Source organism: Anas acuta, chromosome Z, assembly GCF_963932015.1.
Source record: "Anas acuta chromosome Z, bAnaAcu1.1, whole genome shotgun sequence".
Lineage (NCBI taxonomy): Eukaryota > Metazoa > Chordata > Aves > Anseriformes > Anatidae > Anas > Anas acuta.
In genome coordinates, this window is record NC_089017.1 from 35,611,514 (window position 1) to 35,639,211 (window position 27,698).

At 38.0% G+C, this 27,698-nt stretch overlaps 1 protein-coding gene across 3 annotated transcripts; it reads left to right on the plus strand.

The window, feature by feature from the left end:
* The first annotated feature begins 980 nt into the window (after nt 1-980).
* On the plus strand, nt 981-26,639 carry CEP78 (centrosomal protein 78). Of its 3 annotated transcripts, none has more exons than XM_068666906.1 (16): nt 981-1,114; nt 2,620-2,894; nt 3,110-3,285; nt 3,899-3,971; nt 4,495-4,598; nt 5,935-6,109; nt 8,343-8,456; nt 8,673-8,737; nt 12,800-12,908; nt 14,938-15,073; nt 16,014-16,059; nt 17,535-17,678; nt 21,064-21,141; nt 22,833-22,999; nt 24,202-24,355; nt 25,799-26,639. In XM_068666906.1, exons 2-16 carry the CDS (start codon nt 2,642-2,644, stop codon nt 26,318-26,320), a joined length of 2,316 nt encoding a protein of 771 aa, XP_068523007.1. In that variant the 5' UTR covers nt 981-1,114; nt 2,620-2,641; the 3' UTR covers nt 26,321-26,639. The 3 variants fall into 3 exon arrangements, with proteins under 3 accessions (XP_068523007.1, XP_068523006.1, XP_068523008.1); XM_068666905.1 differs by having other exon boundaries at nt 992-1,121; XM_068666907.1 differs by lacking the exon at nt 981-1,114 and adding an exon at nt 1,326-1,511.
* Nucleotides 26,640-27,698: the final 1,059 nt, after the last annotated feature.

Genomic DNA, 27,698 nt, shown 5'->3' on the forward strand with positions numbered 1-27,698 from the left:
AATAGCATAAATAGAAAAATTTTTAAAGCAAAATTTCTTGAGAAGTTTTCAGTTTAATTTTCCTTGAGTTTTCTCCGTGACACGAAGAGGTGTTACAAGCACCAGGAATATTTTGTGTTACGGTCAACAATTGAAATCTGCTGTTACCATTTGTATGATTATGGCCCTGAATACCGCTTGCCTTTTATGCTCAATTCACAAAATGACATGCTGAAACAACTTGTGCAGATGGTGACCTAAGACTTTCTGAAATAATTCTTGTTCTGGCACACTTGATTACAGTACTTGGGCTGCTCTGGTTATCTAAAGACTGCGTTTAGTGTTATTATTGTTTTGTATTAGGGTGGTCTGACACCATTTACAGCAATCTTTTTTCTCAAGCAGTTGGTATCACTTTCCACGAATGACCTGCAAATTCTAGGACCTACAATTTCATGGATTACATTTGAGCCACTTTGGGTTAAAATGGTGCACTTTAAAACTGAACGTTAGTACGAATCCTCCGGTCTCAACTGAAGTCAGATCTCCCTAAATTAAGCTAGGAAGCTAATGAGAAATGTAGCGGGGAAGAGGAGTGCATCTCCTCTCAGACTGCTCGGACCAGCTCACTGCAGCCAGTGTTATAAATTGAAATGTTCAGTTTATTCGGTTTATTATGCACCTAATGTGATTTGCCGGCTGTACCGCTACACAGCGCGTACGAAGAGACTGTGAAAGACAACGCTTGTTTCCTTCCAACCCTCCACCTCAAGTCCCTTTGGAAGAGGGAAATTGCTTTCCAAAGAGCTGTAAAATTTTCCTCCAAAAAGCCTGGTTCCCCCCCCCTTGTCCGTACACCCCCTCACGACCGCAGCACCGCCCGCCCCCTCCCCACAGCGGGGCGGCGCCCCCTCAGCGCCCCCTCAGCGCCGCCCCCTAGCGGCGCTCCCGGCCGCTGGTGCGGGGCCGGGCGGGGCCATTTTGAACGCGGGGAAGGGGGAGGAGGGGAGCAGCCAATGGGCTGCGGGCTTGCTGCGCCGCGTGGCGGCGGTTGGGCTGCCGGGGCAACCGCCCCGCGCGCATGAGCGGCGGCGGTTAACGGCTGTAACGGCTGTAACGGCGGGCTCGAGAGGAGGTGCGAGGTTAGCACCAAGGGCGGTGGGGAAGGGGTGGGGGATCGGCGGGGCCCGGCCCGGCTCGGCTCGGCTCGGCTCGGCTCGCTGCGGGCAGGTGGCAGCGGGGCGGGGTGGCCGTAACGGGGAGCGGGGAGCGGCCGCCGCCCGTCCCCCGTCAGGCGGGGCCGTTGTCCCGCAGCCCCGCGGCGCCTGGAGTGGCGCGGCCCCTGCTCGCTTTGTCGGGGAGCGGAACGCCCCTCGGGCCCCCGTGGTTAGCGGCGATGCGGCGTGGGTGAAGAATAAAGTGCTGCGTGGTGCCAGCACTCCGTGACCGGAGCTGCTCGATGCGTTTGGTGGGTGTTGTCTGTGCTTAACAGGCAGGCCAGATGTGCTGCAGCTCTGCAGATGCTTGAGAAAGTGTGTAAGGAGACAGTAAATGTCTGCTTGTGTCGCATACAGGCAGCTGGGCACAGTGGTGCCAGTGGTCCTGTGTGCAATCTTTTCCCCCGTGATTTTCACAACTGCTCTCCTGAATCCCTGTAAACCTTTGGGTTTCTAAAAACAAACAAAAACCCTGTGTGGAAGGGGGCTTCTCAGTTTTGCTATGTGCTGTGTTTCTTTTTTCCTCTCTGTTAAAAAAAAAAAAAAAATCTGCCACCGACTAGTATTATTCAGTGTCTTGTTTTGTAATGAAAGAGTATGTTATTTTCCCCGTGTACTTTCTCAAGGACAGTTGAGGCATTCTGAAGTGTTGTCAAATCTGCTGACATCTGTGCAGATGGGTCCTGGTTTACATAGTCATGTTTCAGTTGCAAGTTCATATGGGTCTAATAAGCTTTCCCCTCTTCCTTTGTCTGTTCGTTGTATGCTGGGGCCAGGATCTCCTTTCTTCGCTTCAGGTGCAGGTCTGATGTTTGTGTTGGAATGAAATGAAGCATGAGAAAGAATGTTGGTTAAGCACTGGAAATGAAAGGCTAGTATGTTGTGTATCACCTGAAGTCAGGGGGTTTATAAAGGACGGTCACTTTCTGAAGCATTGGATTATAACTCTACTCATTTTAGTTTCTGTGACCACAATGTGCTTACATAATGATAGTTAGTCAGATAGCTAAAATAAACTAGCAAGCCACAAGTAGCTCTGCTTGGAATATACTCTTTCATATCTTTATTTTTGGGTTGGGGTTTCCAAGGCTTTCAGGAATCTGCAGACCCTTACACTACAAAACTGTTAAAAGGAAAATGAGAACTTTACAGCAGTTAGTAGTTGAACCTTTTATGTTTTGCAGGTAATCATTTATTTGGAAAAGTAAAACGTAGGGTGTTTGTTTTTTTTTTGCTGTATTCAGCAGTGTTTACACAGGTACTTAGCATTGTAAGACATCATTCTTTCAACTGCCACAGTGAAGACATGTAGATGCAGTGTGGGTGAATGTACTGTTTTGGGCATGCGTGTTGAATTGAGATTGTGTTGCTAAATCAATTTTACATTGGAAAAAAATGAAATCTTTTTTCTCTTCTTTTACAGAAACGCTTATCAGATAGAAAAAATGATTGACTCAGTGAAAATAAGAAGACAATGCATGCTGGATTTCTACTCGCATTATGAACATCTTTGTGCTCTTCAAAGCTCCGTGCCTCTGAAAGCTGTGAAAACTAACCTGACTGAGGGTACTCTTGATCTAATTGTAGATCGCATCAAAGCTGCAGACTGGGCACCACTTCTGAATGCTATTAGGCGTGATAAGACTCTGACTTCTATTGGAATAAGAAGTTTTCATCAACAAGGTCTTGGAGAATCAGGTTTGTACTGATGGCTGTTGGGGATAAATACGTTGATGTATATTTGTTAGAATACATTGCACAATTTTTTTGTGATTGAATGCATGGGCTAAGACTTGTACTCTCTGAGGAATTATTTCTTTTTAAGAACAGCAGCAAGAAAGTGTAATGTGATTATGATTCCTTCTAAGTCTATAGGAACTGGGTACTCCTGCTGTGTAATTTTTGTTTACTAGGTGGTGAAAGACATAAAACTTACTTCAGAAGGAGAATTCCAGCAATTCGATCTAAAGACTTGACTGGCCAACTATGCAAAGCTGTCAAAGGCTGTCTCGGTATCTCTGATGTACTCAAAAATCTGGAACTACATGGTTTGCTCCTGAGGGAGAGAGATCTAACACTTCTAACAAAGGTAAGAATATGTTAGTATACAAATAAATGAAAATATGCTTAGAACCTAGAGAAGTAGCTACTACTTTTATACATAGCTGTCACACACAAGAATGTGTCATGTTTTAATACATCTTTGTGTTATCCACAGTATGAGACAATTACTATAACCTAATCTTGCTGAGCCTTTCAAAACTTGTATAATTTTCCTCTGCCCTGACTTATCAAGGCTTATGAAAAGTTTCTTAACATCACTGCAGTGTATGTGGGGGCATATAACTTACGTATGTGACTCAAACTGCAGTGAATGTTCATGACATAAGAGAATTGGAACACCAAGAAGATAAAAGCAGGTCTCTAAGGTGTGTTATTAGAACGCTTCCTCTAGTTTGTTTGTGAGTGGCTTCTAGGAAAGGAGGTGCTGCTTGTTGCCAGTAGGCAACTGTGTTGTTTTTTATATATATAAAAGAAAAAAGAAGGCGTAAAGTGAGCTTTACAGTGAGCTTTGACCTTCGTCCCAGCTTCCAAAAGTTTCTTGTAGGGAACACAATGTGTTCTGAGCAAGTCTGACTTGGACTTTTCTCTTTTTGTAATTTTGTATCTGAGCCAGCTAAAAAATTGCTTTTATTCTGAAGGGCTTGGCCACTTCATCATCTCTGGAGAGCATTTCTTTAGCCCACTGTCCAATTGGAGATGGAGGATTAGAAAGTAAGTTCAGAATCAAAAACGTTTCAATACTTCTCTCTTGTAGTGCTTTAAATAGGTAATTTTTTTTCACTATTTCCATTCCTGTTTTAAATCTGTTTTTAGTTACAAAAATAATATTTCCTTTATTTTACATGATTTTACATTATTTAGACTTGAATTTGTTTACTTGATTCTAGTAAATAAATATGCTACTTAATAGTGATGCTTATAGTTTTATTTAAAACAGTCACAATATTTAAGTTGGAGGCTAACTTTCTTGATTTTTTTCATGTCTACACAAGTAAACTGAAATAAAATGTTCTGGCTTGTTCAAAGAATCTTTGCTAAATGCTTGCACTAAACTGTATAATTTTACAACAGATTAAATGCATTTAAAATCTCCTTTACTTCAAGACCAGTGTTTTGTCGTGGTGTTTGCCATGCTATTGATTCAGCTTCTTAATATGATAGTGAACAAATGTATGTGTTTTGATAACTTAGTTGTGGTGTGTGTAGATAACATGCATGCTATTGTTTTCTTCAGCAATCTGTCAGAGTGTGAAGAATTCAGCTACTATCAGATACGTGAACTTCACAGGATGTAGCCTCACCTGGCGAGGAGCGGAGCATATGGCAAATGTATTAAAGGTAACTTCATCATCTTTCTTGAACTAAATGTTCACAATAACTTTAACTAAAAATAATGACTATGTTCAGCTAGTAACAAATCTAACAGTATCTAAATTTTTCTCCAGCTCAAAGAACTGTTTGTGACTTCAAATCTCTGCAGAAGGATAATCTCTAATGTAGATACTGTAATGCATTAAAAAAAATAAAGTCCCGAGAATTGTATTTCATTATGGGAAAGCTGTTGTCACATGGATATTTAATGCTAAGTCAGTTTTATTGTAATCAGTTTCATAAGCCCTGAAGTGAACATCTATTAAGACCAAATTTGTTGATACTGAGTAGACATAAATATATCATAGTATACTTGCATATACAACAATAAAGGAAAACATTCTGATCACCAGTGAGGAAAAATACAGGCTATTCTGTGTAATCTGTGTTGTGCAGCTCAAAGTGAGCAGTATTTATACTCCGTAAATAAGTTACATTGTATCCTTTTTCAATTGTTTCCCCATAAATTAAAATGTAATGGGATTGAATAATGAATAATAGAGTTGTAATTTAAATAGCAGTGAATGTTCAGATCTGCTTTTGGTTGTTATTATGTTGTTTCCTGACTCAGTGAACATAAAATTAATTAACATGTGTTATTGAACATCTAATTTTTTTCTTTAACTTTCAAGCTCTAACACATCAAAGCACTTTGTGAGCAGCATATGTGAAGTTAAGTATGTGAACAGTCTTTCCAAAGTTTCTGAAATTATATGCAAAAAACAGTTTACAGTATGAGATATAAATGTGTTTTTTCTTAATATGTGTCATTTAAAGAAAGTTCAGGATATCTTCAAATGAATATTAGGGCTGTAATTGACATCTGTTTTAAGGATTGTTTCTTTAATCATTTTCACAAATGTTTCAGAATGTCTATAAAGTATTCTTAAGCACTGGGTAGAAATAATGAAATCAAGTTTACAGTTTAGAAGTTTCTAATTAACTGATTAGTAAGCTTGTAACTAGTGCCATATTCTAATTAATGTTAACATTAGTTCGCATGAAAGCATGCAATTTCCTACTGCGTTTATCTTGTTCAACGCGAATTTTAAGTGGTATAAAAAAGGTATTAAGATGTTTAGAGTTCTTTAACCATATTTTGTAATATGCATTGAAAACTAGATCATGAGAGCAAACATGACTTAACTGTAATGTTTAAGAATGACTTGTATTTCTTGAACTGAGAACCAGTATAAATGTGTTTTTCGCATTAGTACACAAGCCATTAAACATCAGTTTTATGATCTTACCATTGATTGTGGCTTTGTCTTTGCACTTGGTAACACTACCTTGTTTTGCAAAGCACCAGGCAATGAAACGACATGGCGAAGCTTGGGCTGAAAGCCTCCGCTATAGGAGACCTGACTTCGACTATATGACCGGGTTGAGGCGAATTACTTTGAACTGCAACATGCTTGTTGGAGATAGAGGAGCAAGTGCCTTCGCAGACTGTCTGGGAGAGGACCTGTGGCTAAAAGGTATTGTGAAATACTGACTCTTTGGATAGAGGCAGACAGAATACTGAAGGCTGACAGTTAATAACAAATGTAGCCAGTAGTGTAATTTCCTATTTACCTAGGAAATAATTCCTTTTGAAAGAGGTTCTTTCTTTCCCTCTTTTTGGATAGTTAATGCCCAAACGCTTTTGGGTCATCTGGAAGTGTCTTCTAGCATATCAGAGAAGTAATTTGTTCTACAGCACATATGAATGAAATTACTAATAATGATCACAGAATCATTAGGATTGAAAAATACCTTCAAGATCACCTGGTCTAACCATCCCCTTACTACTAATGTCACCCACTAAAGCATGTCCCTAAGTGCCACGTCCAACCTTTCCTTAAACACCCCCAGGGACGGTGACTCTACTACCTCCCTGGGCAACCCATTCCAATGCCTAACCACCCTGTCTGAGAAGAAATGTCTCCTAATTTTCAACCTGAACCACCCCTGGTTCAACTTGAGGTCATTCCCTCTAGTCCTATCACTAGTTACCTTTGAGAAGAGGCAGACACCCAGCTCCCCACGGCTTCCTTTCAGGTAGTTGTGGAGAGCAATGAGGTCTCCCCTGAGCCTCTTCTTCTCCAGAATAAACAACCACAGTTCTCTCAGCTGCTCCTCACAGGACTTGTGCATCAGGCCCTTCACCAGCTTTGTAGCCCTTCTCTTAGATCTACTTAAGCATGGGAGCAGCGTTATACTGTGAGCTAGGTATACAAATAACATTCATGTGGGTCTAAGAGGATTGGGTTAACCAAACTGAACATACAGAACTCTGTTGGCCCTCATGGGATGCACCCACAAGTGCTGAGTGAGATGTCTGATACCCGTGTGAGTCCACTTCCAATATTTGACTGATCATGGTGACTGGAAAAGGTGCCTAAAGATTGAAAGAAAGCAAATGTCACTCAGATCTTCAGGAAGGGCAGGAGGAAGGACCTAGGGAGGTACACTCCAGTGAGCCTTGCTTTGATCCCTGAGAAGGCAGGGAAGTGTCATCCAGAGGGACCTCAGTGGACTAGAGAAATGCAGTTCAGTAAAGAGAAGTTCTTTTACCTGGGAATGAATAATCATATGCACCAGTACATGCTGGGGTCTGACTTGTTGGAAGGCAGCTTGGCAGAAAACAGCCCAGGGGTCCTTTGTAAACAAAGTTGTCTGTGAGCCAGGTCTGTGCCTTGGTGGCCAAGGCTATCTATCCTGTATCAGGAGTGTTGCCAGCAGTTTGAGGAAAGTGATGCATCCTCGCTTCTCAGCACTGCTGAGGCTGCCTGTCCTGGGCTTTCCTGTACGGCAGAGAGATGAAGCTACTGGAGGGGTGGAGTCCCACAAAGGGCCACTAAGATGGTAAAGGGACAAGAATAAGGAAAGGCTGAGAGAGCTGAGACTGTTCAGCTTGGAGACTAAGGGCAGGTCTCATCAAGGTGTATGCGTATCAGAGTGGGGGCAGTGAAGGAGACAGAGACAGGTTCTTTTTAATAGTGTCCAGTGACAGGACAGGAGGCAATAGACACAAACTGAAACACATCACAAACATCAGGAGAAACATTTTACTGTGAGGGTGGCAGAAAACTGGTACAAGTTACCCAGAAAGGTTGTGGAGTCTTCCTTTATGGAGATCTTCAAAAACCATCTGAATGAATGCAGTGGTCCTAGGCAGCCTGCTCAAGGTGGTCCTGATTGAGCAGGAGGGTTGGGCAAGGTAACCTCCAGACATCTGTCCAATCTCAACTGTTCTGTTATGTTCTGTATGCATAACAGGAAATGAATTGCAAAGCTTTGATATTCTGTGATTCTGTGATAGTACTATTTCATAGTGACCAAATAACTTACTGATCTTGCAGAAGCTGTGATCTGACTCAGACTAGACTGAAGTTGATTGCTTTTACATATTATGGTACCTTGAATTAATCAGTGTGTAGATGTATTACCTCTTCTCTGAATTCTCAATCACAGTGACTTAACTGTCATTGAGTATTCCTTCCTTTGCAATTGTTTAGCAGTTATGTGTTAGTGTGTTTTACTGACTTAAACTTCTAGTTTTCAACTCTGAAATTAATAATTCTTGTTTGAACATTTGGCTATTAGAGTAACATTCTTTATTCATATTCTATGAAATGGAGGTTCTCATCAGGTGTGGTTTAAATTGTATTAGATATTTCTACAAGTTATGCCATTTAATAATTTGTTTTACTTCTCCAAATATTTTAGCACTTGATTTGCAGCAATGTGGAATATCCAATGAAGGAGCAAGGTCATTACTAGATGCTCTTCAAACTAATACAACATTAGTGGTACTTGACATAAGAAAAAATCCATTAATTGGTATGTATCTGTATGTGCCTTTGTCCTTTTTTTTGTTTGTTTTTTTTGTTTTTTTTCTATTTGAGTAGTTCTGGTGGGGTAAAGTACACTGCTTTCAAGGAACAAGCCTGCAACAGTATTTTGCTAAGCATTTAACACTGCTTATTCAATGATCTGTTTGCATAAATACTGGTCTCATCTGGGAAATTCTTAACAAGACATCTTAATTCATTCTAGATCACATTCTGATGAAAAAGATTATTGAAAGAGTTCTTATGAATGGAAATAACGCTAATTCAGAGGTATGTGCTAGGCATTCTGGAGTGACTTGTGCTTTGTTTTTTGTATCTGGCATTGCATTTATTTTTACAAAGATAACTTAGTTCAGAATAAATCTAATGCAGCTATTCAAATTATAAACAGAAAGGTGACAATTTAAAAACAAAACAAAAAATAGGAAAAGAAAAGCTTAAAACACTAGTAGCAACATTAGCTATATTATATTGGACTTCTTATGATTTCCTTAATGTAATTTAAGATATAATAAAAACAGGATATCCATTTTATTGGAAGGATAATGGCAATTTGTGTATACTTAGGCATTACTATAGAACAAGTAAGAATTCTGAACTAAGTTTTGCAGAATGTTTTATTAACACATGAAAATTAACTTTTTAAATTGTGAGTTCCTTTATTTAATTAAATTTAAAACTTTATTTTGAAACTTTTGAAAATAATTTACATAGTCAATTTTTAAACTACTCAAGACTATATTTTTAATATTAATCATCTAAGAAACTATAGTTTAAAGTACAGTCTCATTTGCCATCTTTATCTAATAACTGTACAGTGTTTACTGTAACTTACATAAAATATCTGCACCATTTATGATGAGATATACTGTTTAAATACTGAGTCTTATAAATAAAAGACGGAAATCTGATTCAGTTCCCAAAAGAACTATCAAGCAAATGAGTGTACATTTATTCTTATTTTCCCAGTTCTTGTTCTGGAATTTATTGCTCTTTTGGCTTTGAAAATACTTGGAAGTCAGAGCTGTGGTTTTGCAGGGAGAATCTAATAAATTGAGAAGTCTGTGTCACATTTCTTGGATTAATACAGTTCTCCATTTCAATATCTTAAAGACTCTTTTGGAGAAACCAAGGTTAGCTGTGAAAAAGTACTCTTTATCATTGGCTGGTGCAATCAACACTTGCAAGATGTTGCAGGTATTACATGAAAATAGCATCTGCCTGTACAGAATATAGCTCAAGATAAATAGAAAACTGAACTGTGGAAAGAACCAACTCTATGGGAATCTCCCATATACCATGAGACCACTCAACTCAAGACATTTGTTCTATATTTACTAAGGTAGTGCAGTATCTTAATTCTTACTGGCAAAGCTAACAGTCTTGTATACCAGATTAATAATGTATATGAAATATGACTGACCAACTGATCACCAGCTTGCTAAATAACAGTCTCTTCCATAAATAAGAACACAACTGCCTAAATCTGTTATTTCATAAACTGTGTGGGTAGTCTGTTGTAAACAGCATTTGCTGTATATATCATGTGAACTCAAAGTGGGACAGTCCACCTGTTTATCCAAATGCAAACATTTGATGTTAAGGTTAATAATCTTTTGAAACTGAAACATTTACTACCCTAACCTCAGGATTTACAGTTGATTTTAAGCTCAGTTACATAAGCCTGAGTATTATGAGCAGAAAAGCCGTTGAGTTTCTTGACAGCAGTGTCTTGATGCACTCTATATTGAAAGTCAGCAGTGTGTGGGTGCTTTGTTATGTTTTGTGTAGGTTTTGGTGGTGGTGTTTTTTTTTAGGGATCAAAACAAGTACATTTATAAATTGTCAAGAGTATCAAAGATGACAAACAGTTGGTCATAAAGCTGTGCTGCAGAAAACTACAAGGACTCATTTTCAAGTAAAAATGATCTATGGGTGTATTTGTTTGAGTCCTAGTGACCTCTTCTAAATTCTGTATGTAATTAATACTCCAGTTCTTTATATTTTAACAAGTTTTAGCATAACTCAAACTTCAGTTCCTTTTCTGCTTTTTCCCCTGTATTTTTATGAAGGATCCATCACAGATCATGTTTACAGATTTAAAGAAGCAATGTTTATTTTGTTGTTTCTTATAGCTTAAGCTTGGCAAGCAAAACCGTGAGTTAGTGTCTACATTGCTTCCTTTTGCTAATTGTGTACTACCTCCGACCTGGGAGGTTTTAAAAGGATACGCTAGTCCTTTTTCTGTAGTAGGGAAAACATGCATATCCGTCTTTGAAATATTTAATCTAGTGGGGTTCTTTTTATTTATTTTTATCCACGATGGTTGCTAAAGATCTGGATTTCATATTGATAGGAAATAAAGACTCAGTTGTCCTAAGTTTAGCATTTGGGTAGGGACTTCTGAGACAAGGTGTAAGATGCAGTATTCTGTCTGAAACTAATCCATTGCTTATTCTTGCAGCAAGTTACCTAATTTATACCGTATCTCTTCCACAGAGCCAGTTAAAAACTTGGATGGATGACCATCCCTAGTACTTCTTTCAGTTTCATCTACCTCTAGTTTCAGCTTTTTAACCTGCCAGAGGCTAACTGTGACAAGTCTCATGACTAAAACACAGTAAAATGTGGAATTTGTATATATTGGAGAAGTGGCAGAACTACATTCTGCGCCATCTTATCATGGCACCTACTGTGTGAACTCCATATTTTCTGCCTGAACTGCTTGTTGAGTCAGGAGAAAAAAAAAAATACAGTGCATTGCTTCATAAAGAGGAGTTAGGTGGGCTTTTGATTAACATGTAGCAGTAAGCTCTAACAACAAAAGATCATGTTTCGGCTGCCACTAATAGCCTCTAATATACTGTTACACCTGCTTACTGGATACCAGTCTCAGCAGCCCTTCCATCTTGTTCTGCTTAAGAAGTCATTTTTCTGTCTTTTAATAGCACTTATGTGCTTGTCCTTTTGATCGGGTTTTCATGTTTGCAGGAAGGATTGCTCACTGCTAACTGCTGCCTCTAAACATAAGAAATTTTCCAAGAAGTTTAATGGACACTTAAAATGGAAGAAGGTTGTATTATTTTAGCAGCACTGTGTAACTCTTGGATGGTGGTTTGCAATCCCAGATATCATTGGGTATGATAGGTGGTGAAAGTTTGTGTAGTTTCTAGGAGAGACTGAGTAATTTAGAAGAAAAATCCACTGGTGATTTCTACAAGACAGGTTGCTTTCAGAGTCCCAGCTTAAGGACATAGTCATTTTTCAACTGTCTTAGTACCTTTGCTGTCTTCATACTTATTGTACAACAGCAGCAGATAGCCTGCTCTTGAGTAGGTGAACTTCACGTTTGACTTAGTAACAGCTAGTTTATGTGTAGTAAAACAAAGCTAAGCTATTCTTGCTGTTTCAAGAAAAGTTTCAGTCTATTTTGTAGTAGCAAATGTGCAGTTCACTCTGCTAGGATTTGTTAGTTGCAGCACGGTAATTGCAGATTAATCTTCCCTGAGCATTAGGTGGGAATAATTTTGGTTTCATGTTCCTAGTACTATGATTGTGGGGCTTAGGCCTGTCTGAAATAAGCATTAATATTAACTGCATTTCCTTCGATGGCTGCTTCAGCGGTGCGCATCAAGTTATAGTTAGTACAAAGTCCAGTGAAAATTATGTGACCGTGTAACTTGGGAATAATAATAAGACATTAACTGGCAGAAGTAGAACATTTTATGAGTAGAGCTGTTGCTGTAAAGAAGTGTGAATTATAGCAATTGCCTTTGATTATAAGCATCTTAATTTTAGTTGGGATGCTCTTACTTTGTATGGAAGTCTTTTCGTGAGAGGCAGTGAAAATTGAACTTAATTTTTTTAAAAATACTAACTCTATTGGTAATATAAAAGCATGTTAGTTAAGCTTTTATTACTCTGGAGAAGTTTGGCTGGAACCAGTCATTCCTAGCAAGCCAACTTTCTGTAGAGAATGAAAGCAAGAGCCAGAGTTTCCTTTTTATAGGGTTGATGCCATTTTTTTACTATAAAAGGAGAAGTGTTTTGTGCAGGAGAAAAGAAAATATTGGTTGGGATATTAACAGTGGTATTCTGGGAACACTCACTGATAATGCAGCATTCAGACTTGCATTGAATCTGTTTTTAAGTTGGGGGCTTGTGTGATTTTCATTTTTCTCTAGTTTTGCAGTTCGCTATTAAGTTGTAACTGGCAGTGGCAGTCTTGTATCTGACAAAATAATAAAAATAAACTTGATCTTAAATAAGCACCTCTTAAAATATTAGCTACTAAACTAACTCTTCTTTCTTTATATTCAAAAATAAATCCAGTATAAATGGCTGACTTCACCATCTTCCAAGGATGCTTTGAAAGCTAGACCAAAGAAAAGAACTATTGTCCTAGGAAGTGGTCGAAAAGGAAAAGCTACTATTCGTATTGGTAATACTATATTTTTTCCCACTATAGTGAATTTTGTTTACAAAATGGCATGTTAATGTTTAAGAATGTTAATTATGAAATGTTTAGTGTGTTTAAATGTCAGTGTTTGCAGAATACCTTTCTTCAAAGAAAATTTAATAATGTCTTCCATCAGTGGTTTCTATAGTGAACTTTCTGCTCCTTTTAGGGCTGCCGTGTATGTGGTTGGGAAAAGTGTTGGATATACTAAGTTAACTGTTCTGAAGCATTGCATGTATTCTGAGTGCATCTCTCCACAATTGTTCACTTCTAGGGCACTTGCTGGTAGGGAGTTGCCTAGTTTTTCTGATGCTGTAGCCTTTCTGTAGCAGACAGTGCCAAAACAAACAATTATTTTTTATCTGATGTACAAAATGTTCTTTTTAAAAACTTTATGCAGACCTATTATAAATAATATGCTTAAAATAACATAGGTATTTTGAATATTTATAATATAGTACTGATAGCTGCATGTTGTGGTTTAACCTGGCAGGCAGCTGAACACCACAGAACCATTCACTCGCTACCCCTCACAGCAGGATGAGGGAGAGAATCTGAAAAAACTTGTGGGTAGAGATGAAGACAATTTAATAGGATAAAAAAGGAAGGGGAAATAATGATGATAGTGATTAAAAAAAAAAAAGTGATGCACAACAAAGTTTTTGTTTTTTTTTTTTTACCATCTACTGACTAATGCCTAGCCAGACCTCAGGTAGCACCCCTTCCTGCCTCCCAGCCAACTCCCTCCAGTGTTGCTGTTCAGCACGACACCGTATTACAGCATGGGATATCCTTCTGGCTGGTCTGGATCAGTTTTGCTGTCTGTGTGCCCTCACAGCTTCTTATTCACCCCCAGCCTCCTTGCTGGCAGGGCGGTACGAGGAACTGGAAAGTCCTTAACGTAGTGTAAGCACTGCTATGCAACACTTAAAACTTCAGTGTGTTATAAGCATTATTTTCACCTAAATCCAAAATACAACACCATACCAGGCACTATGAAGAAAATTAACTCAATGCCAGTTGAAACCAGGACACTGCAATACACTATTTTTCAACAAAATTACTGAAAATTTACCGTAATACATTTGGCTTGTCTTTCATATTTGCTATTGTTATCTGGAGGCATAGTGGTAAGCATAAATCAAATTAAAATCTGTGTATTTATATAAATTGTGGTGCTCAGGGTGATGGAAGAAAATGCCTTACAGTTTAAAAAAATCTATCCCATTTACTTGACTATAAAGTGACGTTTGGAATTCTGTTACCCCAGTTTTACATTTCAGTGCCTTTACAAAATCAGTTGTTCTATTATTGTGCTGAAGAAGTAACTTGAGTTCCCTCTTGTTTAACTATATAAAATACGTGGTGGACAGTTTTCTGGGTCTTAATTCTGTTGAGACATAACCTGACGTAGAATATAGACGTTTATTCTGAATGTACTTTGAGTTATATCATGATTTAAACAAACAAAAGGCTGGATTAGGGAATATAACTTGGTTAATTATTCCTCTTAAGCAATGATGCTGGTGGTCTGTGGAAGTGATCAATAGGAATACCAGCTTTAAATGCAAATATCTTGCAAAATACAAAAACAATGCTTTTCACACTAAAACCACTAGAGGGCAATTTGAAGTGCATATGAAGCCTTCATTGTTTGACGAACTGTCTTAAGTTCCCACTTCAAACAACTGAATCGGATATCTGAAATTACCAGTATTAATAAATATTAGCTATGAAACTTTGCTTCCATTTCTTAATAACCGTGTGCATTACTTTGGCCAACCTGACGTAACTGTGAAACATGCCAGCAGATTAGCTTGCCACCCTTCTTTTTGAGAAGCAAAACAGAAATTAGTTTTTGAAAAGATCATCAAAATAAGATTGAAATGTAGATTTCTTGCAGTCCTTTTATTACGTTGGAAATTTCACTTATAAACAGTCAGCTGCAACTGTATGTATAAATGTCTAGGTACAATGAATTCTTTCCTCCTATTCTTGCTGTTCAATGCAGGATTAACATCTAAAAAGTCTGTAAGTCCTGGGAAAAAGACTACATCTGTGAAAGATAGTTATTCACCAAAACCACTACCACCAGGCACAAAAGGCTTCCTCCCTTGGCGTACTGCAGAACGTGCAAAGAGATGCAGGTGAGGTTTTCACAGTAAAAGGGAAAAATATTAAAGCATAAAAACTGCGTAAGAAAGGAAGGAGAGAGCAGTGTTAGCTTTTCTAAATACATGTTTGAAGTTGGACACAAAACTTCGTATTATATCCATACTTTTCCTCCTTACATAATTCTTGGAGGGTGTTACAAATTCTGTTCCTCTAAGTTTTTAAAATAGACACAAAGACATAATTTGATGTCCATAGGATGTCCAGGTGTACCAAAACAAATCTTGCTCGTTTACTTTGTTAATGATGATTTATCATACTTCTTCATAGCAGAAGATGTAATTTAGTTTTCCAAGCTTCTAGTATAGTTGATCGGCCTTCCAATTCAAGATGTGTAGGAACTCTCCCTATCATTTCTTTCTGTTTTGTCTCCTCTAATTCTGACGTAATTGTTGTCACCTTAGCTATATGAAGTTTAAAAAGAATTTTGTAACACTTGGAAGTTGCAATATTGTTATAATGCTTCCTTTCCAACACCTTGAAGAAATTAAAAAAAAAAAAAAAAAGATACAAAGACAACTAAAAACTTATATATTCTATAATCTCCAGTTTGAGCAGCTAAGGTCTATTTAAACAAACAAATTTCTTAATGTACTATAACTAATTATATGAAACTTGTTTCTTTAGAATTGCTGAACACCAATTTATCTTGCTGACTTCAGGTCATAATGAACTAAACAAGATATCTGTGGAAGACATTGTTAGCATCCAGTAACGCTGCCCTAAGTCATAATTAAGTAGGAGTACTAGTAGAACAAAATGAGAATGTAGTGAGTGTTAAAGGGGTACAGCAAAGTGTCTGCTTTTTTAACTTAACTGCTTCACCTGTCTTAAAGCTGATGTTTAGAAATGGAAGTATCAATGATGACTTCACAAGCTTAATTTCCTCAAAAATGTTTTTCTCTCCCTTTTTAGGGGAGAGGCAGTGGATGGTAATGAAGAGTTACCAGTGAAGATTCAGGTACTTCCTTGCTTGTGTGAAGGTTTATTTAGTATATGAGTGCTTAAAAAAAGATGGGTGGTCAACAGAATCTTACTGTCTAAAAGTTGAGACTGGGACATGATAACTTAAACTTTCTTTGTCACATAGAAATGCGAAGTAATAGTTTACTAAAGCATTTGGTTGAATCTTTGATGCTCAGTTTATTCCCTTTTCTGTATCACTATTCTTGGTTTATTAACCTTGTGAGCAGGCTGGGGTTGAGTGTGGACACAATCTACCCTGAGGCAATAAGTAGAATTAACATTTTTCTCTGTGGTTCTGCTCTCCCCCTTCCTCTCTCTTTTCTGCTTTTGGACTATGCTCTTGTGTTTGAACCCATCTGTATTTGTAGGTGGAACCTTTTTCCTCCTTTACCTTCCCATTTCCATCATGTCCCCACTATCAGAGCAAAGCTGGAGATTAGCATATACTAAACTTCAATTTGGGCACAGACGGGTCAGATTGTTGCTGCAGCCAGCACATTTATCCCCTACTTTGGCATGGGCTTGCCCCAAGTTGCAGTCCATTGGGAACACCTGCTGTGGTATGGACTCTCCTATAGGTTTGTACCATGTCTCGCTGGGATGGAGTTCACTGTTGGGAAAGGAGAAGGAGGGGGAAAATGGGGGTCTCGTTATGAAAACATACTGTTCTCCCAAACAACCATTTTGTGTATTAAGCTTCCCAGGTTGTTTTTGAATATTGTTCATTGATGGGAAGCTGATACTTTTTTTCTCTTTCCATGCTCCTGCACAGCATTTGCTTGTCTTTTTTCTCTTCCTTTTAACTTTAATTAAATTATCCTTACCTCAACCCGTGAGACTTTTTTTTCTTTCTGGAATACTTTCTTCTCCCCCTCTTCTCAGGAGGTGGGGGGGTGAGTGGTTGTGGTGGAGTTAAGCCACCCAGCAGGGTAAAACCACCACAGGGCTGCAGTTCTTTTTTGCCCTGTCTGCTTTGGCAGGGGGTCCTCCACAGGCTGCTTTGTCATGGACAACTACTTCCTTCTCCTCTGACCTTAGTGTGCCCTCTGTTTATGACTGTTTTCTCCTAATTGCTGCCTATGGTGTTTAAGTCCTTTAGTAAGCAAGGTTTCACAGAAGTACTGCACGTGTGGATTGGCTGTGTCCTGCGGTGGGGGCCACTGGAGCTGGCTGCAATTGGCCACGTGTGGCACAGAGCAGCACCAAGCCTTCTCCACAAGCTATCCCTGCAGGCCCCTAGTGCTAAAAACTTGTCACATATGCCCCATATATACACACAGATCTTCTTTTTATAAAGTATTATGCAAATTTATCACAGAATTGCATAACTGGGTGTGCTGCGTATTCATTTTAATGGACTTTGGGAAAAGATTGCATTTAAATAAGGCTTTTGATAGCATTTAATCTTTCTTTTTTGTTACACAGTTTAATACTGTAGGTGGGTGTGTTTTTCTTTTCTGATGCAATTAGACAGGTATTCCTGTGAAAGTGACAGTAGAAAGTGCTTCAACATCTGAAACTGAAGAGACAGAAGATTTAGAAGATGTTATCCATAATCCAGATTTGACAAAATCACTAGATAAGATTAATGTAACAAAGCATCAACAATTCCAGGTAAGAAGCATGTTCTGTGCCTTAAATTTCATGAAGATAAATGATACCAAATAAACTGTTTTATTCAGGAAATTATGATTAAGCTAATAACCAGTCACAGAGTGCTTTCTGAATAGATTTTAATTTTCTCACAGGCTTCTATTTCAAAAGATATGGGTTGGTTCTGCACTGAATTTCCAACTTCTGAATAGTGCAAATGAACATGTGTATGCTGTACTTATCTTGCCAAATCAGGGTCACAATAAGGAAGAATTACACTTAATGCACACAACTGTATTATGCATAATTTCTCTTTTCTGGACTTGAATCATGGTTCCCAAATCTTTTGATGAGTGTTATTGCTTTAGTAATTTCCTTACAAGTACTTTCTTTAAAAATGTATTTTAATGTTATTTTGAAGAGCTAAAATACTGTAATGGTTGTTGCATGAAACTAATTAAAAATTGAAAGTATTTAAAAGCTACATTTTATAATTGAGCTCAGTAACTATTTTTTTTTAATTTGTTCTTTAATATTCCATCTATTACTTTGGTAGTTCTAAAAAAGTATGAAGTAGCTGCAAATGTCTTCACAGAGAGCATTATAAAAAAAGGAAGGGAAAACAAAGGTATTTCAGTGGCCCAGTAACACTGCTGTGGCAATCTAGCACTACTATAAAATACGTTCTCAGTCAGAGTAACAGGACTGTATCTCACCTGTTAGGATTTGGGTTTTGAATGGAGAAGCTGTATTGCCTCCATGTAAGTATTGCATAAAATAAGACTCACAGTCAGTCTTTCCATGGTGTTTGTCGTAAAGGACCATGCTGTGTGAACAAACGGTTTGTTTGGGACCACAGAACTGTTTTTATATAAGCCAAAATGAAGTTAAAACTTGATATTGTTGCACATCTATACGTAATGGCAAAGTTGGGGTAGCTTAGAGTTGATGTGGAAGGCAAAATGACTCTACAAATACACGGTAAATAGGTCGCTTTTTTTTTGGCTGATGTATACTTACCCTTTTTCTCTAGAATCTTTTTAGGAATTTTTTTAAGGTATTCCCATTGGCCTGGGAAAGTTGTGTAGGTGGTTTCTTATTACTGTGCATGTGCATTTTGTTGATACTGTGCCTGTGCAGTGTCTTCAACACTCTCATCTAGAGCATTGTGTCTGGAATCACGGAAATCCATGTGCCAAAAGCTTCTGTGCAGCAGGGACAGGAGTGTTTTCAGGAAATACTTGATGTTTGTGTTCTTGTTGTTTGGAGAGAACAGAATATTATTTCTGGGACTTGAGAATGCAACCAAGTTGAATAAGAAGAGTAAAATTCTGCATCTGGGGAGGGACAGCTTCAGGCCCCAATACATGCTGGGGTCCTCCTAGCTGGAAAGCTGCTCTGCGGAAGAGGTTCTGGGAGTCCTGGTGGACAAAAAGTTGAACATACTCTAACAACATATTCTTGCTACAAAGAAGGCCAACAGTATCCTGGGCTGCACAAGGAAGAGCGTTGCCAGCAGGTTAAGGGAGTATATCCTTCCCCTCTAGTCCACACTGATGAGGCTACACTGGGAGTAGGGTGTCCAGTTCTGTGCTGCCCGTGTCACACTGGGGAGCAGTCCAAGGAATGGCCATGAGAGTGATGAAGGGACAGGAGCATCTGTCCTATGAGGAAAGGCTGTTCATGGGACTGTTCAGCCTGGTGAAGAGCAAGCTCAGGGGGATCTTAGCAATGTGTATAAATTTGTGAAGGGAGGGTGTAAAGAGAACAGAGCCATGGTTATTTTCAGCAGTGCGGGGTGTCAGGACAAGAGGCAGTGGGCACAAACTGCAACACAGAAGGTTTCATCAGAAACACAAGGAGAAACTTTTTACTGTGAGGGTGACTGAGCAGTGGCATAAGTTGCCCAAAGTGGTTGTGGAGTCTCCTGCCTTGGGGATGTTCAAAAGTGTGGTTTTCAAAAACATAGTACTGGACAGCTGACTCAAGATGTCTCTGCTGAGCAGGGAGGTTGGATGAGGTGACCTCCAGAGATATGTTTACTTCAGCCATTCTGTCATTTTGTGATGCACTGCAGAGACAGAAAGAAGGTGCGTTTTTTGCTTTGGGGAAGGGTTGTCATATTGACCTTTGTTAGCATAAAAATCCTTTTTTCCAACTTAGTGAAATAAATCTGATACTTCCAGTATATTTTTGGATTACATATAGTGCATTTGCAAGGAAGGGGTAATTTGTGATTAATTTGTGCTTGCAAAGAGAAAGAATAAACTCTAAGAATGCACTCCAAACCTCCCATCTTTATATTGGCCCAGATTTTACTGATTTTAGTTACAGTAAGGTAATCCATTGTAGTGTCACTTTCTAAATTTGATATCAGAATACTTTTCTAGGCCATAGTGAGTTATCTGATAGCAGTATTAAAGCAGCATTGAACAGCTGCCGTTGGTTACCCATTCCTTTTGTTATACTGATGCAAAACAAGAATTTTGCACTGTGACAGAACCACGCTAACCACTCCTCTCAATTTAATTGTGAGGTCTACTTCCTCACCATCCTTCAGTACTTTTCTGTTTCTTAATTAAGTCTGTTCTCATCTTGTGTCTTTGCTTATCTGATCATAAGGCAAGTTAATTCAACTTGCTGTTGTGGTTAAAAGTGAGATTTTTCCACATTAGTTCTCAGCCATCCTAATAATTCACACTGGCTGATGTGATTTGGGTGAGTTCCAGAACTGGAGCAAAGTAAATAGCAGAAGTCTGTGGCTAGTAATGTGAAAGGATGTGGGGGGCCCTTCTTAGCTGTGTTAGTTTTTCCTGAGGTACTGTTGTTAAACAGCACTTACTGCACAGCTGCTTGGGTGGAGACCTATCATGAGGATCGATCAGCTGAACACCTTGGTTACTGTTCAGCTGGTAGCAGGCATTAGCAGAACCTTTCAAAGAGGGACAATCAGCTGTGGAAAAACAATGATGGAATTGCAGAGTGGGAATAAACAGTAAGAGGTGGAAGCTCCTCAAACTGCCAGTGTGCAAAAAGAAAAGATCTCTCCAAACATACCTTGATGTGACTGAATGATGAGAATTTGACTTTAGTATTCGAGTTTTTGGGAACTTCAAATCCTCCTGCTCAAGGAAGGGATTTAAGCATACTACTCCGAGACACTAATAGTTGCTTTCACTTAAACAAATTCCTTTTGATAAAAATGTAATTTCTGCTTAAATGAAAAATAAAAACTCAAATATTTTTTCCTTCCACTAGAGGGAATCTCAACTGTCAGTTTCCTCTCATAAAGAATGTAGTTGAGGAAATTCCCAGAACTTAAATTTGTCACTTATACATGTTGAATTTGTGTGTAATATTGCATACTGATCTGACATTTGGAATTAAATTTTCTGTTTTATGATAGTTGGAGCTGAAAGAATGCATAGAAAAATTAAAGGAAGAACGAAGAGCCAGAGTAAAGGCTGAAGAACGGATAACAGAGGTAATGATTCTTAACTGATAATCATCTTTACTTTACAGGAGGCGCCAATCAAACTATCCACTTGCTTAATTGGAGTAATTATCAGTAACCTCTAACCTGGTAGCTTCCAGAATTTCAGTTCAAAGTCACATGGATCATTTACTAGCCTACGGACAGTGATGAAATCTACATTTAGTAATGTGTGTTTGTTCTCCTGATCCTATTCCAGAGCCTTGAACTCCTGGTCAAGCTACCCTTTCAATGTGCTTCATTCATTTCATGTTTTAGATATGAAGTAGAGCATTTTGATGTTTGTTTTTGTTGAGAAAGTAGTTAATACTGCTTGCAATTTGTAGCAGATGGATAGTTTTTTTTCTAACTTCTCCCACCTTCTCTATAATGGCTTGCACTGAGAAGCTGTTTGTTGCAAATGTTAAAAATCAAAGGGACAGCATAAGCCAAATATAATTTCTGTTCTTGTGGGCAATAAAAATGTTGGATGGGTTTACTGGTAGCATGTTGGCCAGTTATGAGTTGGTGTTGCTGACCTAGAAAGATCCTTTTGAATTGAGTGTAATCAAAAAGGAGAATTTCTTGCAATAGAGTTGAGTGTAAGATATGTAATCTAATGGTTTTAGTGTTTATATGTGATCTGCAGTGGGATGATGTTTATGGTAGGTACTATTTTGAAATTGAACAACAAATGGTGCCCAGTACAGGAAGCAGGTTTACAGAAAAGACTTTAAACTCCACAAAGTTCGTTGTTGTCCTCTGTTGTGGACATCTCCATCCTCATGTAATGTAAAGTGCACCAGTAGTCTGTGTTGGTTTATACTTAAATATTTTCAGACTAAATACCTACTGTGGGATGTCTTATTTCTCATGACAGACTATTCGAACATAATACTTTTCCTGAGCAGAAGGGATAAGCTAAGAAGCAATAACCTCTAAAATCAAGCACTTTGCTAATTAAACATCTAGAGTTCATTAGGCAGATGTGTAATTTTTCTGGCCTTCTGTTGTAAAAGACAAAAGAAAGTAAGCCTGTGGCAGCAAAGATTGCATGTCTGTGAACTCAAATAAGTGACTTAATGCTTCACCCAAACACAAAACCCTGTGTACTCTACAGTTGTCATTTCAGCTTTCAGACTGTCATTGATTTAATGTTCAGTGGGAAGGAAAAATGGGATTATCTTAAACTTTGAATTTTGAGATGCACAGAGCAGAGGAGAGATAGTGGTATGCATTCCCTTTGATACAGAGGGGTGAAGAGTGTTGGCCTTCATTAAGGTCCTTTTTTACTAGTAAAAATAAAATATTTGGTGCTAATGTGTCATATATGCAAAGTATCATTAGTGCTAATGTGTTGTATTATATATGCAAAGTAACATGATTTAAAATCTAATGTCTTTGCACTTGCTCTGCACCATTCTGTACATACTAAAGACAGTGCTGAATCAGCAGTTTTGAGTGCTTTCATGAAGTTCACTTATGGTAGCTTAGAATTAAAGCTGTGGATAAACAAACCTGCATGGAGCTCGATGTAACAGCACCCTGAATGTTTCTGGTACATGAAGCTCTATATCACTGATTTTCGGTGTTTCTCTTTGTGATATTGTTCTATAGACTTGCATTTATATATATAGACTTGGTATTTATTTGAACTGAGAATGATAGAAATTGATTTACTTTTTTCTGCCTTTCTTTTATAGCTGGAAATAGAAAATGCAAGACTTAGGAATCTAAATATCTCCCTGTCTGAGGATCTTCATGCGCAGTCAGTAGCCAACATGATATTGGAAGATGAAGGTGTTCTTGGCAGCATTGAGAACTCTTTTCAAAAGTTTCATGCTTTTTTAGACCTCCTTAAAGATGCTGGGTAGGTTGCTGCTTTACTTGAGTCTTACTCTTTCTGCTGAGACTTTATCCAAAATTACCCTCTCAGTTAATTATGCTACCTTTTCCCCTCAGATCTCTAGAAGTGTACTGGCAAACAGCAAAGGAACAAAAAAAAAAAAAAAAAAGCTATGTCCTTGCTGTTCAGTCTTTTGTCAGTGTAAAAAAACATCCAAGCACTGTCCCCACTGAATTCAAGTATCTGTCCTTTCAAAAAGCCCTTTCCAAAAGAGAAGAAAGCTTCTATTGAATTGTTTCCTAATGTTCAGTGGATCATCTGTGGTTCTTAGGGTTCCTGTAGTTCAAAAGGCTGAAAATGCAGTTGAACTGGCTTCAGAACGTGTTCTGTTGTCTTGGGGCCCCCTTTTACTGATGGAAATACAGAAGGCAACTAGATGAATGAAACTGTCCTCTGTACTTAAATTTTGGATTGCTCTTTATGACTTGAAATATTCTAGAGATCACTGATTAAAGTTTGCATTAAGACTCTGACAAAGGAAAGGTGTTCTCTAGCTACATAAAAATAACTTTTTTCAAATGGGTCGTATATCTGTTCATGACAAGTTCTGGAGCTGCTCTGAAGCTTACAGAATCCCAGTCACAAAGGCTGGTTTTCTCAATAAACTTCTGTAAAGAGCCATGCTATCAAGTGATGGCTGCAACTCCTGACTTCTTATTGTGGCTTAAGTTAAAAGATGAACTAAAAATGGCAGGTTTGGCTGACTTCTAAACTAGCAGGTGAAACAACATGACTATTCCTGAGGCATGTTAGAGGTGATAACAGCATGTTTGGCTATTAGAGGTGATACTAGTTTGGGAAATGTGCACCAAACTTCTGCCTGAATGATAAAGTTTTCATCTCTCATCTGCATGACACGGAGTCTGTTCGCTGGCATCCTGCTCTGAGATCAGTACTAACTGGAAGATGACTCACACTAGTAACACTGAGTAAAAAGACTGGTGATTTTGTACCTGCAGGCTAATTAGTGCAAAGATAGGAAAATAGCTGTCACCACTCGTTTTGATCTTTAATAGCTGTTTTGGGCCTCTTAAAAATGGAAAAACACTTTTCAGATATTGAGATGGATTGTTTCTTCTGGGTTTGAGCATTTAGATCTTTCACGTGAATGAGTTTTGTTTGTGTTTTTGTTGACGCGTCATTTTCTACTGAGCTTTGTTTTACAGACTTGGACAACTTGCTGCATTAGCTGGGATAGATCAGTCGGATTTTGGTCTTTTGGGGCATCCACAAATGAATTCTACTCTCAGTAAGCCTGCTAATGTGCTAAAGGAGAAGTCTTTTGAAGAAGAAAGACAAGAACATACGCAAAATAGCAGAGTAAGTCAATAGAGGGAATGGTAGTGGCAGTGTACTTGGCAATACCTAATGTACTTTTCAGCAGTTCTCCTACTCTGACTGAAAGTAATGATAACCAAGTGATCCGTGAAACTATTATTACAGTCTTTTGCTGTAGCTGTATTTATACAGATGATAGTGATTAATGTCAACTTTCTAAGTGATAAGCGTTTGGAACAGAAACTATACTGTCTTGTAATGTACTAAAGAAAATGTTGGTGGTAATTTCCATGTGTCTTTTTCTGAAATACGAAGTTACCGTACTGATACATTAAAATCAGAAAATATCATGAGTAGTTTTTTAAAGACACTTAATAATGATATATAGCACTTTTTAATACCGTAGAATTTGATAACAGAGGATAGTACAGTACGCCCACTGGAAAGCAGGAATTCTTTTAAGTAATGGTAGTATACGTTTCCAGTTCTCTTACATTCCTAGGTGAGCAATGCTATGAATTTCAGGCTAGTATACACCTTAGCCACATAAAGTTTTAGTTCCAGCTCCAAAGACAATGAATGGAAAACTTTCAGGATTTTTCAAGCAAGGTACCAAAGTTCACTTAAAAAAAAAAAAAAAAAAAGATCAAAGTTAAGATGTTGGCAGCCTGCAATCTTGTCCAAGGTCCAAGTTGGCTAAAACTTTCATACTAGGAATTATTCTGCATTCCAGTATGTTTCTTATACCTAATGTATTCCTGATTAAGTGTTCAAAATTCTTCAAGAATACCATGAGCTTATAAAACACAATAATATTTTTTTTTCATGCTGTTGAATGCAATTTCCAGTTCTTCAGAGTCTGTTAAAATTACTAGGAGTAATTGAGTTAATTCTCGTCACAGGTTCTTTCACATCGCTGTAGTTCAGCTTGCAGCTTGCAACTATGTTTTCAGTTGATGGCATTCTTCTGAACTTGTCCATGCAGCTCTTTTAAGTCATGTCTTTTCTTATTCTGCTCATTTAGAAGCTTGAATTTGAGGTGTTCTTTAAGTATACGTGAAAAAAGGTTCAACTAACATTAATACTATTTCATACTTAAATCCTAGTATTTCATAGTTTAGATTCTTTTTGCAGCTAGGTATTGTGGGTACTATGACCTCGGAACAAACATACTGAATTATATTTCAGAATGATGGAAGTGATTGTGCTTTGGCTGCATTATGACTGACTCATTTCTGTAGCATAAAGTTCAAGCTAGATGTGAAAGAGTAAATATGCCTACTCTGTCATTTTCACCCTAGCTATCTTCTGAAACCTGGTTGCTTTGTAGGGCAATAGAGTTTGTGATTGCTATTATCTTTAAATCTTTTGTATATTTTGTAAAGACTTTATTTTGCTATGCAGACTCAAGTACATGACGGTTGCAGCGTTGGATTTTTTTTCTCTAGTTTCATCAGTATCTTAACAGGAATCTCTTTATTTCAGAGCGGAGGTGGGAACATCCAGCTTTCTCCTGGCACATTTCAATCCCAGCTGGTGGTGAATAATACCTTCTCTTCTCTTAAAGAAACACAGGAACTTCCAACTGCTGTGCAACAGCAGCAGCCAGTCTTACAGAAAGAAAACGAAAGTCAAGCAATTAACCAAAACAAAGAGGATAAACCTCGAAACAGCATTCCAACATTCTCTGAGAAAAGAGTCAAACAACATGAACAAGCAAAAGGACATTATTTAGCAAGGCAATTGGTCACCAGTCTGCATTCATTTACTGACTCGAGTATGAATATTAAAAGTAATGGTAGCAGAATATCCAGCAGTGCTTCTGGTGAAAAAAATAAAAACTTTTCCTCGAAGAAATACATTCCTAGAGTGGCTGAAACTGCAATTCCAAATGATGGAACAAGAACAGACCAAAGTAGACTGCAGATGGTAGACTGCTCTGGAACTGATACCATAGGATCTGTCTCTGAAATACAAGAAAGTATCCACAGTGTTACCAGCACTTGAAATGTTTGGACTTTTCTTTACATATACAAGGTTAAAAATAAAATTTGGATGCCTCAGTACAGGTTGTGAGATTTTTTTGTAAAATAGTGTAGACTTTTAAAACTTACAAAACATTCCATGCTGTTAGTATTCCTGTTTCCTGTTTGCATCACTTGTCACTAGATTTTTATTCCTTGAAACAAATGTTGTACTAGTACCTCTCAGTTTTTACTACACACAAAGGTTCCTGGAATATGGTTTTTATTGTATATCACAGATCTTTTTAGAGAGTGTAAACAGTTTCAAGCTAATAAAATTTAGTAAAAATTTTGTTTTTAAATTTATTTCCAGCATATTGCATTGGAAGTGGAAAGAGTGTTTTTTTAAGGCAAACATCAGTTGATGCCTGACAGTGTGGGTACAAAAGTAGTTGGAAGCTTCAGGTATGAAAATGAGTACAGAACCATTTCTAAAATAATTGAATACAGATGTTCTTTATTGGTGCGGATTGAAGAATAATACATCTGTGAAGGGACTTTTGGAGGATGTCTACTCCATCTGAATTAGGTTACTCTCATAAATAACTTGCAGAAATGTGAGAACAGAGATGAAAATTACTGTTTTGAGACTTCTCAGGTCTGCCTCCCCAGCTACTTCTTCCCATCTTTCTGCACAGGCAGCTGCCTTGGCAGCTTCTGAACTATGGCACAGAGTAACGCAGGTCTTGGTTTGCCTAATGCAGTACAGAAGGTGCTGTTTAACACTGGAGAAGGTTCACTTCAGTATGGCCCCGAAAAATAAAAGCAATAGCTTTCTTTGTATGCTTAACTAAGTGCCATGACAAGGCAATAGGTCAAGAGACTTATATAGTAATTATGTTCTATAATTATTAGTTTCCTTCGGTGGTTTTAAAAGCACTTTGTATTTTTTTTCTTCATATAGAGAAGTGGAAGTACTATGAAGTCAACTTATTTGAAAAGGTTGCAAAGATGAAGATACTAAATGTTTAAACAAATTATTGGAATGGTTTTTAAGTTCTGGGGCAAGGTAAAGTTTTCATTTGGAAAAATTACCTTTTAGTTTAGGGTTTTGCACCTAGGTCACTTAGTTGAGCATTAGGAATGATTTTCTCAAACAAACCAGTCAACTTTGCTTTCAATAATTTATTTCTGTGGCATTTTCACATGCATGTCAGTCCTGATTCAAAAGAACTTCTTAAATTACTGTAGCTAGCTCTGAGAGATGGGATAGTAGAATCTGATATACAGTGTTTGTCTTTAAGTTTAAAGGTTCAAAACTCATAAGAGTTGGACTAGATGATCTTACAGGTCTTTTCCAACGTAAATGATTCTATGAGTCTATGTTGCCAAGTGATCCTGAAAAACTTCTATTCTGAAAA

Bases quoted from the DNA above. Each gene is read 5' to 3' on its own strand.
- CEP78 (XM_068666906.1), top strand. From the start codon at position 2,642: ATGATTGACTCAGTGAAAATAAGAAGACAATGCATGCTGGATTTCTAC. The intron at 16,060-17,534 runs GTACTTCCTTGC...TGATGCAATTAG, and splicing joins AGTTACCAGTGAAGATTCAG to ACAGGTATTCCTGTGAAAGT. The intron at 21,142-22,832 runs GTAATGATTCTT...TTTCTTTTATAG, and splicing joins CTGAAGAACGGATAACAGAG to CTGGAAATAGAAAATGCAAG.